A 12,269-nucleotide genomic window follows, 5' to 3' on the forward strand; every position below is an offset into this window, starting at 1 on the left:
ATTTCAGCACCTTAATTTTATTGCTGGAAGGTATTTGAACCTTGAAAAGACAGAAATTATGGTATATGGAATGATAATAAAAACCTATTAATGCTAGCAGTTTGAAATTATGACTTCCACTTTTGACAATTGTAGTCGCTCTGGAAAAATACCTTTGGAAAAAATAAGATTCACAATAGGCTTTTGAACGGTGCTATTGTGTTTACAACAAATGATTGGTCATATCTAAAGACCACAGGCATCAGTGTACATGCCACTTCACAGAAACTTATTGAAAGAGACTGATTTGTGTGCAGTGCCTGGAAATAAGATTGAATTGCTATTAAAAATGTTTCATCTTGAACACATTACTGATTAGACCTCTGTTGCAAAATTAATACACGCCATATGCACTAGAGAAAGAGTCAGAACACAAATATTGTAGTCATGTAGTGGATTCTTTCTTCTTTTTTTTTCTGTCTTTCTGTCTCTCTCTCTCTTTTAACATTAACAATTTACATAAGGCAAATTTCTCAAGTGACTGAGTGCCAAATACACTGAATGTGAATTAGTTGAATGCATTTCCTTCCCTGAAATATTTTTTCAAAGCTACGGCGCAGCGTCCACAGATGCACTGAATTCAGATTCTTAACCTGATCTACTGCTGTATGTTTTAATGATACCAAAAATGTATTAGACGATGAGCAAAACGTGAACAAAGTGAATGCAGGAGCCAACGTTTCGACAAGTGGACTTGTCTTCTTACCTTGTTCACATTTTGCTCATCGTCTTGAATTTCCATCTCCCGCATTCCCCGTCTTTTCCCCAAAATGTATTAATGTGTTAAAGCTATAGTTTCAGCAGGCAGAATTAAATGGTATCTGAAGGGGCTTCACCAGAAATATGTAGCACTTCCAATTTATCACAATGCTATATCTCGGTAAACATCACATATCATTTCTCAGCAAGCATTAAACAACACTGAACATCCAACAAAGGTACTGACCACCGACAAGAACCTGAGGTGCCACTTGCTGCAAGAGGGTCTCTAGAGTTGCCTTGTCACCAGAAGATGCCACCGGTGAGACTAACCTTTGGACAAGACTTCCATCGGGCTAATGAAATAAAAGGAAAATTTAATATTGTTAGTATGCATTCAATGTTACTAAAGCAGCCCAAGTCACTACACACAGCATATACTCACTTTTTTGAAGAATACAATATTTGCAGTGTGTAGCGACAAACTGCCCTCATAAAAATAGCATAGACTTTACAATCCATGACAGGTTCTACCGAATAACTTCATCAAATTTACTTTGTTCGCTTCCCTTAAAGTATGCGGCCTCAACACCACAGTAGTAGTTGAAACAGTAGAGAACAGAAAAAAAAACAAAAACGGAGTGGTAATATTGCAGATTTCTTGCAACTGTGTCTGTTTCAGTCGACAAAAATTACTGCCTCACACTTCTGATGGTCAACATTGGTGGCTGCTACTACTGTTTCTGGCATACAGTTGTCGTTTTTCTTGCATGTTTTACAGCAATTGGAGAAATTTACTAAGTACGCAATGGAGCTGCTGTCCAAGTAGGTTTTCTGAATGCAACTTTAGGATATGTATTTTTACTTTAAATAGTCAACATCATTGGCCCTTATTCAAATAAAACTACAGGTGCCTATCGTAGCACCCAAATCATCATCCCAAAGGACAAATTATTCTGCCATTTGGCACCTAGCCATCAAAATAGCATTTAGCGCGGCAAAATGGTACTTGCTCTAAGTGACACTAAATTCACCTGTCCAACCGAGGTATTACTTAACTTTGTTATCATCGCCTCCTGGTGTCAATACACGGTTTCCTATGTTCTGTTTTTCTGTAATTAGCTAAGTTTCTCAAAAATAATTATGATACACATGTGCATGTGAGCTGAGCTAACAAGTGACATATTAAGTAGTGTATCACTTCCAATTTATCACAATGCTATATCTCCGTAAACATCACATATGATTTCTCAGCAACCATTAAGCAACACTAAACACCCAACAAAGGTACTGACCACCGACAAGAACCTGAGTTGTCTCTTGCTGCAAGAGGGTCTCGAGTTGCCTTGTCACCAGAAGGTGCCACCAGTGAGACAGTGCCACCACCGGCGCCACCTCTCTCTGGAACATATGGCTCAAAATTCAAGGCTAATTCAAGACAGTGAGCAAAACGAGAACAGGCGAAAGCTGGATCCAACATTTCGACAAGTGGGCTTGTCTCTTTCAAGGCGACATATGCTTTCCTCAACATAGTATAGGTATGGTTTTTCCAAAGGGGAGAAGAGGTAAGGTGTGTAGGCAAAGCAGCGAACGAAGGTGTGCTAGCAGCGAGGGTGTATAATTGAAAAGAAAGGTGCACTATTCAATGTAGATGGAGGAATGTGATGCAGCGTTGTGTGTCAACCGACTGATGACAGTAAAGAGGTAGGTGAAGGCTGTCTGCTTTTTTTAAAAGCATTAAAAAATCATCAACCCTCCCATACCTAAAAACCTTCACTACAACAAACACCCCTAAAGAACACCAATCTAAAAGTTTATCTACTTTTGCTAAAAATATGTCACAAAGAATTGGGGCCACACAGGACCCAATGCAGATACCGTTGCGCTGCAAGAAAGGCAGGTTGTCAAAAACAATAAAAGTAGATCTCAGGTAAAACTGCCATAAAGATTAACAATTATCTAACAAGCCTGTTGAATTTTAGAAAAACACTTTACCGTTTGCTTCTACACATTCCTTAACGGCCTACAAAAGTTGATCTTGAGGCACAGAATAAAAGAAGTCACCTACAGAGCAACCAAAGCCAATGGTATCTGTGCTCTCAAGAAACAGCGTGACAACGGTAGATTTCTTTGTAAGGAACGGATCATCCAAAGCAAGCATTTTGAGATGCTTTTGCAAAAACCAACTAACGTTTATCTGCCACAAACCTTCTTCACTAACGATAGCCCAGAACGGAATATCTGGTTTGTGGGTCTTGGCTGTAAGAATGCATTTAGGCTACCACCTCTGTTTTAGCAATATCCCTCGCAAGTTTGTCAAGATGTAATTCCTTGCGCAAGTTAATAATCTTGGTCATGACTCTAATAGCACTTTTCTTGACAGGCACAAAATTCTTATTGATCCCTAATTGTGCTTTTTGGTTGTACAATCCCTTTGGTAGAACAACAAACCAAGTATCTTTGTCTGCTTAAACAAGCATAAGGTTATTTCTTTTAAACAGAGAAACCATGCCATTTAACAGACTTTTTTTTACTCTGTGTGTCAAGAATGTTTGGTGAGCACTTCTCGCAAGAGCACAGATTCTCAGTAAGAGTGCCGACACGACAGTGCATGTCAGTTTGGAAGCATTCCACATAAAGAACTATGGTAGCAAGTGTGTAAGCACCTTCTCAGTATCGCTATTTGATGCAGAGCTTGAATTTTTAGAAGTGACTGCTTACTTAATTAATTGTCTGTTAGTATCTCTTGCCTTTTTCTAGTATTGTTTTTTTTTCTGTTTCTGTTGATTGCCAGCACGTAAGTTCATCGATGCACAATGTCATTTTTCCCGATTGCATCCCTTCCTTCGACTTCACCTCTGCCTTTTGCCTTATCAATAAAATTTAGTTGACAGTCAGCGCTTGTGTCTCGTTTTTGTTCGTTTGCGGTTGCATGTGTTTGCGCTGTTATAATTTTCAAATCATAATAAATCATTTATAATCATATCATATCACTCAATCAAATCATATAAATCATTTAATAAAATAATCATAATAAAATCATACCCTCTAAAACCCCACACCTGTCTGCGTTACATTGACGCCATATTTATAATATAGGAACACGATACAAGCGCGCTATCCGATTTATTTAGCCATTTCAACTGTTTTCACCCTAGTATTAAATTTACTGCTCAACACTCTCCTAGTCGAATCAACTTCCTTGACATGACGGTCTGCATAGAAAATGGAAAACTGAGAACAACACTTTACCGGAAGCCAAAGAATAACCAGCAATATTTGATGATGATGATGATGATGATCAATGGGATTTTATGGTGCAAGGGCCAGGGAAGGCCAAAGAGCGCCAGACAATGGTTGATGTAGTCGATGTTGCGGTCAATGTTAGAGTGCATATGTGCACGGCTGTATGGAGGCCTAAAAACATTTGCTGTAGAGTGCGTAAAATATATGTTTAGGTAAAATTATGTTGGGCAAAAATAAAATATAGGCCACAAAGAGGTGATATACTAAAATGTGTGGCTGTGAGTAGCATTACTGCCTCATCGGCGCCCTTCCAGAGTAAAGGACTGGAGTCATTCGCTATACAAAACGGTATCACTGCAACAGCAGCTTCACAAGTGAAGCCCCGTTATGAATTTTTGGAGCTACTATAGCACGCAGCAAGCAGACTTCATCAAAAAAATCTTGTACTGATTTCATGTTAAATAGTGGTTCATTACCAAGAAACATTGCTGGATGAAAAGGGATAGGTTGTCTGCATGCTAGAGGAAACTGTCTTTTCCTTTCAGTGTCTGCTTCCCAGCACTCCAGTAAGACATGGATGACGGTCAATCTCTTGCTACATTTAGCATAGATCGCAGGTTCATCGCCAGTCAACAAGTAGTTGTGCGTGCCGTATGTGTAACCTATTATAAACAGAGTTAAGAGGACATCGGCTGCCCGTGATTTCGTTGCTGATGGCCAAGAGCCTAACTGAGGTTTAATTAGGTGAAGCTTGTTAGACGTCTCAGCATCTCAAAGGTGTTGCCAATAGCTTCTCAGTTTTCTTCGCAGGAAACGTTTCAGATCTATATCTGTGTCAGCTACGAGAGCATTGCGAGGTTTCGTTGCTGCAGATGTAGCGAGTTCATCAGTTCAGTTCAGTTCAGTTCAGTTTATTTTCCTTAAAGACCCCCGATTTCAGGGGTATTACATAAGGGGTGGGTACAAGATTCGAATTAAGACTAGTTCAAGTAACGTTCAAGTTCAAGCACGCATATATATACACATACATAGTATACATATTCAAGTATATTCACACATGTATTTACATATATCAAAGCCTATATATGTAGACCAACATACACGTATGTAAATACAAACAACACATATAAGAAAAAATCATGTACAATGTGGTTGGAGATGGTCAGTAACATGTTGTAAAAATATGGATGGGCAGATTATGTCGACAATGGCGGCGGGGAGGCCGTTCCAGTCTGCCGCCATGCGAAGAAAAAACGAGGCTAAAAATGTTGATGTTCGTGACCGTGGTCGTGAAACTTGCAGCGAGTGGCTCGTCCGGTATGATATGCGCGCCGCGGGCGTGATATATGGTGCTTGATGAAGGATAGGACTGTAAAAGAATTTGTGGTAAAGACAGAGGGAAGCGATGCGCCGACGTAAAACGAGGTCCGCAAGCCCAGATAGTGATTTCAGTGACGTAATGCTTACGTCATATGAGTACGACGAATGGATGAATCGAGCAGCGCGGTTTTGTACCGCTTCAAGAGCGTCGATGAGATATGCTTGATGCGGATTCCAGACTGCTGAGGCGTATTCTAGTTTCGGTCGTACAAGTGATGTGTAGGCAAGTAATTTTACGTGATTTGGGGCTTTCCGCAAATGACGTTTTAGGAAACCTAAAGTTTTGTTAGAAGCTGAAATGATGGTATGCACATGCGTACGCCAGTTGAGGTCGTTTGATACAGTGACACCGAGGTATTTAAAAGTGTCGGTTGATTGAAGAGCGAAATTGTCAATTGTGTACGCAAACGTCCGAGGGTTATGACTGCGGGTAAATGACATGCTTTTGCATTTGTTAACGTTTAGTGTCATTAACCAAGTGGTACACCATTCCGAAATATTAGTAAGGTCACTTTGTAGGGTTATCTGATCCGAAATGTTAAGTACGGTGCGGTAGATAACACAGTCATCCGCGAACATGCGCATATTACAGGATACATGCAAAGGTAAGTCGTTGATATAGATTAAGAATAGGAGCACATTCCCCTGAATGCCTCTGTGTCCAGGAATCCAGCATATTACAATACGTTGTTCAGCAGCACAGCTAGTGCAAAAGCGAATAGAGTTCGATTACTACAGCATTTCTATACTTTTGTAGCGACATTAAAGCCTTAACTTTGCTTAATGAACCTGCAAATATAATTGCCTTCTCTAAATTCATATGCATGACGTGCTTTACAGCCGACAATAATGGATATGCCTCTGCTGTAAATATGCTCGCTAGTGGGTGCAGAACATTTGATTCCGAAAAAGATGGTCCAATTGCTGCATAAGACATGCCCGCATGTGACTCTGATGCATCTGTATAACATTCTGTGCACAAGTATTTTGCTTACAGTTCTAGAAAGTGCATTCGAACGTGTTCTTGATACTTGTACAAATGACATGTCAAATTCTACAATTTCCCAGTGCCATGGTGGTAATGGCCTCGCTGGGGTCTTTAGATGGTGTTCTAGAAGCGAGACACCCATTTCTTCACTAAGCTTTCAAACACGCAGCGAGAAGAGTTCTCTGAATGTTGGGCGATTATGAAACAGTGCAGCACATGTCATGTCATTTACAGCTGCATAACAAGGATGCTCAGGGTTCGAAAGCACTTTGAGGAAATATGCAAAACTAGAGTATGACCTTTGCGGGTTAAGTGACCACTCACTTGATTCCACGCACAGACTTTGTACAAGGCTTGTCCTGAAGGCACCTGTGGCCAGGCAGATGCCTAAATTATGAACAGCATCCAGTATATTTAACGCACTGGGTGTGGCAGAGTGATAGAATACAGTGCCATAATCCAAACAGAACACTATGAGGCTCCTGTACAGGTTTATTATCACTACAGTGTTGCCTGCGACAAAACTTTAAGACTATTAATTGTTTTTAAACATCTGTTAATATATTTAAAGTGGGCTATGAAGGATAGTTTGGAGTCAAGTATGACACGCAAAATTTGTGCACCGTGTGCAGAGGTATGCATTGCCCATGAGTTCAATATCAACACCCGAGACTAGGCCTCTCCTCCTTGTAAAAAGGACGCAGGAGCTTTTCTGCAGATTTAACTTGAACAAATTTTCATTTGCCCGTTTTGACACTCTGCTCAGGCCAAGCTGAACCTGTCACTCGCAAATTGTGAGATTGCACAATCTGAAACCTATCTGCATGTCATCAACTTATACTGAATAAAACATGATACACAAAATTGATGAGCATAAAGAATTCATTTTTACAATAAAAAGAGTACAGCTTAGTACACCACCTTGTGGCACCCCCGTTTCCTGGAGAAATGGCCTGGAGAGAGCATTTCCAATTTTGACACGAAATATGCGGTTTGACAAATAGCTTGCTATAACCTTAAGCATGTTTCCATGAATGTCCATCTCCGACAATTCTGGCAATATTTCATAGTGACACATCTTCTTCTTTTTCATATCGAGGAATATGGACAAGAAGTACTGTATGTGAATGAAGGCATCACGAATGTGCTACTCTATGCGTACTAGATGGTCAGTTGTAAAGCCACCTTCGATAAAACCACACTGACAAGGGTCAAGCGTTTTGTTAGATTTTAGGAAATGTAACGAATGGCGATTTATCATTTTCTCAAACAGCTTGCTAAGACAACCTGTAAGCGCTATCGGACGGTGACTATTAACAGAAGATGGATCTTTACCTTGTTTCAGCATCGGAATTACAATAGCCTCTCTCCAATTTAAAGGCAGGTGTCCAGAGGCCCAAATGATGTTAAAAAGTGCAGGAAGTATTATTTGTGTATCTTTATGCAAGTTTTAGGCCATGTCATATACAATCCTGTCGGCTCCGGGTGCAGAGCTCTAGCATGTGTTTAGAAAGGCTTTCAGCTTGGCAGCACTGAAATGACGGTTATAGGATTCATTCGGTCTGTATTTCCAATCTAGTGTCTTATGTTCCGCTATTTCTTTGTATCTAAGGAATGGTCTAGAATAATTAATTGAGCCAGAGACGGTTTCGAAGTGCTCCCCAAGTGTGACCGCCTGCTCTTTCAAGGTATTCCCTTCATCATCAACCAAGGGTAATGGCTGGGTCTGCTGTCCATTAAGCCTCCTAAGCGTATGCCAAACTTTCACTTGCTGCGTGTAGGAGTTTACGCTTGAGAGAAATCTCTCCCAGCTCATTCTCCTTGCCCGTCGCCTTGTCCGCCTTCCCTGCAATTTGATGTGTTTAAATTCTAAGAGATTTTCTCCAGTTGGTGTTCGACACAGTGTATTCCATGCCCTGTTTTGCTTCTTCTGTGCCTCTCTGCAATCATCATTCCCCCACTGAACGCATGGTTTACACGAACGACCATGTGTTTGAGAAATGCACGTTTCTGTTGCGCTGATAATAAAAGCTGTAAAATACTGTACTGCATCATCTACAGCAAAATAATCAATAAAATATTGTGTTAAATAAGTTGATTCATTAAACTGCTTCCAATCCGCCATTGCTAGTTTCCATTGAGGCATATGTGGTGAACAGTCACTTTCCTCTACTAGCTTGGTCACTCACTAATGGGTTTTTTATTACTTCCCATTTCAGGTCAGGAATTATTGAAGTGGAGCCAATGGCCAGATCAATGAATGAGTGCGAGTTATACGTGAAGTTAAAACATAAGGGTTCTTTCATATTAAAAAGGCATGCACCAGAGCTTACCAGAAAATTTACGCGTCTCCCCAGAGATTGTTGTGAGCATTGAAATCACGTACAATCATGAAAGGTTCAGGAAGCTGATCCTCTAGGCAATAACAATCTGTTTTTCTGAGCTGTTGATTAGGGGGCAAGTACAACGAGCAGATTGTAACTAACTTGTTAAATAAGATTGCTTGTGCGGCGACTGCCTCAAGATGTGCCTGAAGTTAAAAAAAGCGACAAGCTACTCTCTTATCAACTATGATGGCTACACCACCAGACAAGGCATTAGCATTGTCACAATTTTTCTGAAAAATAGCATATTGTCGGAGTAAGTTTGTATGTGTAGGCTTCAAGTGCGTCTCTTGAACACACAGCACCTTTGTGTTATAGCTATGGAGGAGTACTCTGATATTGTCTAGGTTATGGAGAAGTCCGTTAACGCTCCATTTTAGTATTTGTGTTTGCATTATAGGAGAAGTGCTAGTGCTGTGTGCTGGACAAACAAAAATTAAGTCACAGGGCCTTTTCCAAGCGCCATGACACAAAGTTTGTCTTTTCTGGAGTGGTCGATAGAATTGCGCAGCTCCTTAGGCACTGGATGCGCCGTCACAACCAGTGTTACGTCCGTTGCTTTTTGCAAGGCGCTGGACACATGCTCTTGTGAGCACTGCGTTTGACAAGAGGGCTTCCTCTCAAGGTATGATACCCTTGAGCCCACCAGCCCGGAAGTTGATGGTCTCTTCTTCTGGCACACTGGACCAGCGCTGGCTGCACCTGCCAAGGGGGCATGGCGTCACCGCTGGCTCACTTTGTATGGGCCGGACAGGCGCCAGGGGTTATTGTGGCACTGCCCACTGACGTGCCACTTCAGCACAGCTGTTCTTTGGCAGCTGGGATACCTGCCTGCATGCCTCTTTGAATAGTATGTTTTCTTGCACTTTGATTGTCACAATCTTTTCTTTTTTTTCCTTAATGGACAGGACCGCAAGTATGCAGCATGTACCCCATCATAGTTAACACAGTGGAGGGAGTTTTCAGTTTTAAGAGGAGTGTTTGTGAGCACTGCATTTTGCACAAGTTTGGTGGCTGCGGCAGTTCTGTGAACCGTGGCCGAATCGCTGGCACTTAAAGTATCGCAGAGGGTTTCGTATACACGGTCTGACACGGATCTTGACTTATCCTGCCTCGATTGTCTCGGAAAGCACGCTTGAGCCGAAGGTGACAATAAGGTGCTTTGTTTGCATTTCTTTCTCGTCAAGCATCTTAATCCGTTTCACACTGATAACATTTTGCTCTTTCCAGCCTTCTAAAAGTCATTGTCATTGCAAATAACGCCGTGGATCAAATTCATAGTTCTGTGTGGGGTCACAATAACTGAAATGTTCTCAAAAGAGGCAAGGTTCCCTACCTTCTCATGTCGTTTCTTATCACATACTTCCAAAAGGACGTCACCACTAGCTAGCTTCATAGCTTTATAACCTGGGCTTATAGAATCACATAGACATTTCACTACAAGAAAAGGTGAGATGACTCTCACGCTCTTTTTTTGTTGTTCAGAATGTATCAGATGGTACTTTGGAAAGTTTTCACGTTGGTAGCCGAGAAATTGAAATGCTTCGGTGCACCCTCATTTATGAGGGTGATCAGGGAGTTTGGGAAAATAATCCCCTTGTTGGGCACCCCATGGAGCCCAACAAGGGGATGCCCCACGGACAGAACAAGCCCCACGGACACCAACTGTATGTTTCCGCTATAACCAAATATGTACAGCCAAGGGTTATGGTACCACACAAGGTTAACCCTCGCTGCCAAAAATAACGGAAGTAAAAAGAAGCAAAGAGAGGACAGAAAAGATTGAAAGTGAGAAGAAACAATGAAGATTGGGGAGAGAGAGACAGGAAAAGGCAACTACTGATTTCACATGGGTGGGTCAGTCCGGAGGTGCCGTCTATGTGAAGCTGAGGCCAAAGAGCTGTGTTGCCACGGCCGAGGGGCCATAAAGGACCAAACATTCTGCATTAGCTCAACCTCCAGGGTCACCCTTTCCCCGGACACCACGGACGGTTAAACGCAGAAGGGTCCAACCCTCGTGTACTTGGGTACATGGCGTCACAACACTAAACGCCTGCTGATGCAGACGCTCCTGCGAGGGCCAGCAATATTTAGACTACACCAGTCATCAGCCGTGACACTCCAAGCAAGGAATTTTTGTCGGACAAGTGAAATGAATAAGAAAAATGTATAGCAAAGACAACGATTGTATCCACCACTAAATGAACTTAAAGCAATGCTAGCAGAAACAAACTGTAAACAAGTTCCTCTCGACAAGCTTTATGACATCACGTCAAGATTGGAGAGGCAGTAGGAATTAACTAAGAAACAGCCTACACCAGAATCAGAGAGACCAACAGCCTTTATAACAAAATATTCTAATGCCCTCCCAAACGTAAACATCCTACTAAAATATCACCAAATATTATCAAGTAATGAGCGCCTGAGAAAATTGTTCCCGGTGGTAGCAATGGCGACCTATTGTCACAACAAACTTTAAATATGTGTTAGCGCACACAAAAATCATCCGGCATCATTCCCCTGTAATAAAAGCATGTTCTTGGCCCAGGTGCAAAAATTACAGGCACCTTCAAAGTGACCTTAAAATTAAAATCACCGCAAACAGCTGTGCACACGAAATGTGAACTAGCTTTACTTGCACTAGTTCCGATGTAATTTATATGCTTGAGTTCTCCTTTTGTAAGAAACAATATGACGGCGAAACGGGGCAATCAATAAACGTCAGATTAAACGGACATTGCGCAGACACAGCTAAAAAGCTTCCCAAAGCCGCCGCCGCCGAGCATTTCAACCAACAAAGCGACACCTTCGATGAACTTAAACTCTACATCCTACATTCAAATTTCCTCTCTGCACGAGAAAGAAAATATGCAGAATCAAACCTCATCCATAAGTTCAAGACATTGCAACCAATAGGCATAAACCTTTCAAAGCGAGAATCTATTCGCTATGCTAAATTTCAAACTACAGAAAACAGCACCTAGGTATTTTTTTTTCTAATCGGGTTGCTCAGTATTTTTTTCCTCATCCTTTCTTTAATTCTTTTGTCTATATAGTTATTCAATTTTTTTTCTATGAGCACCATTTTCTGCTACTACTTTCATTCTCTCTTTTAGAAAGATGACAGTTAGATGACCTCCACAGAGCAGATTATCCCCACCCCTCTCTCATTGTCCAGGCCCCTTCACAAAAGAAGGAACCTACACTGACATGTCAACCGGCTACCTCACATTCCTCCACCGACATTGAATAGCAAACCTCTGTTTTCAATTATACACCCTAGCTACCAACACACCCTCGTTCACTGCCGCATCCACCTGGCTTACCCCCTCTCCCCTTTAGAAGAACCGTACCTATATATACTGTGCCGAGGAAAGCATATGTCGCCTTGAAAAAGACAAGTCCACTTTTCAAAACGTTGGCTCCAGCTTTCACCTTGTTCTCGTTTTGCTCATAGCCTTGAATTTCCATCTCCCGCCTTCCCCATGTTTCCCAAGGATAATTCAAGGATGACGAACGGCAAAATTCAAGGA

At 41.5% G+C, this 12,269-nt stretch overlaps 1 protein-coding gene across 5 annotated transcripts in view; it reads right to left on the minus strand.

Annotated features, from left to right (window-relative positions):
- Atg5 (autophagy protein 5) overlaps positions 1 to 12,269 on the minus strand; it is a 42,989-nt gene that overhangs the window by 3,503 nt on the left and 27,217 nt on the right. For 4 of the 5 annotated variants that reach the window (XM_070539189.1, XM_070539191.1, XM_070539192.1 and 1 more), the window contains one exon: positions 986 to 1,094. In XM_070539189.1, coding sequence (XP_070395290.1) covers positions 986 to 1,094 — 109 coding nt within the window. Of the gene's footprint in view, positions 1 to 985; positions 1,095 to 1,478; positions 2,140 to 12,269 lie in introns of those variants that run through there. The other variant, XM_070539190.1, reaches the window with a different exon arrangement.

This window comes from Dermacentor albipictus, chromosome 5 (assembly GCF_038994185.2).
Source record: "Dermacentor albipictus isolate Rhodes 1998 colony chromosome 5, USDA_Dalb.pri_finalv2, whole genome shotgun sequence".
In the NCBI taxonomy this organism is placed as follows: domain Eukaryota; kingdom Metazoa; phylum Arthropoda; class Arachnida; order Ixodida; family Ixodidae; genus Dermacentor; species Dermacentor albipictus.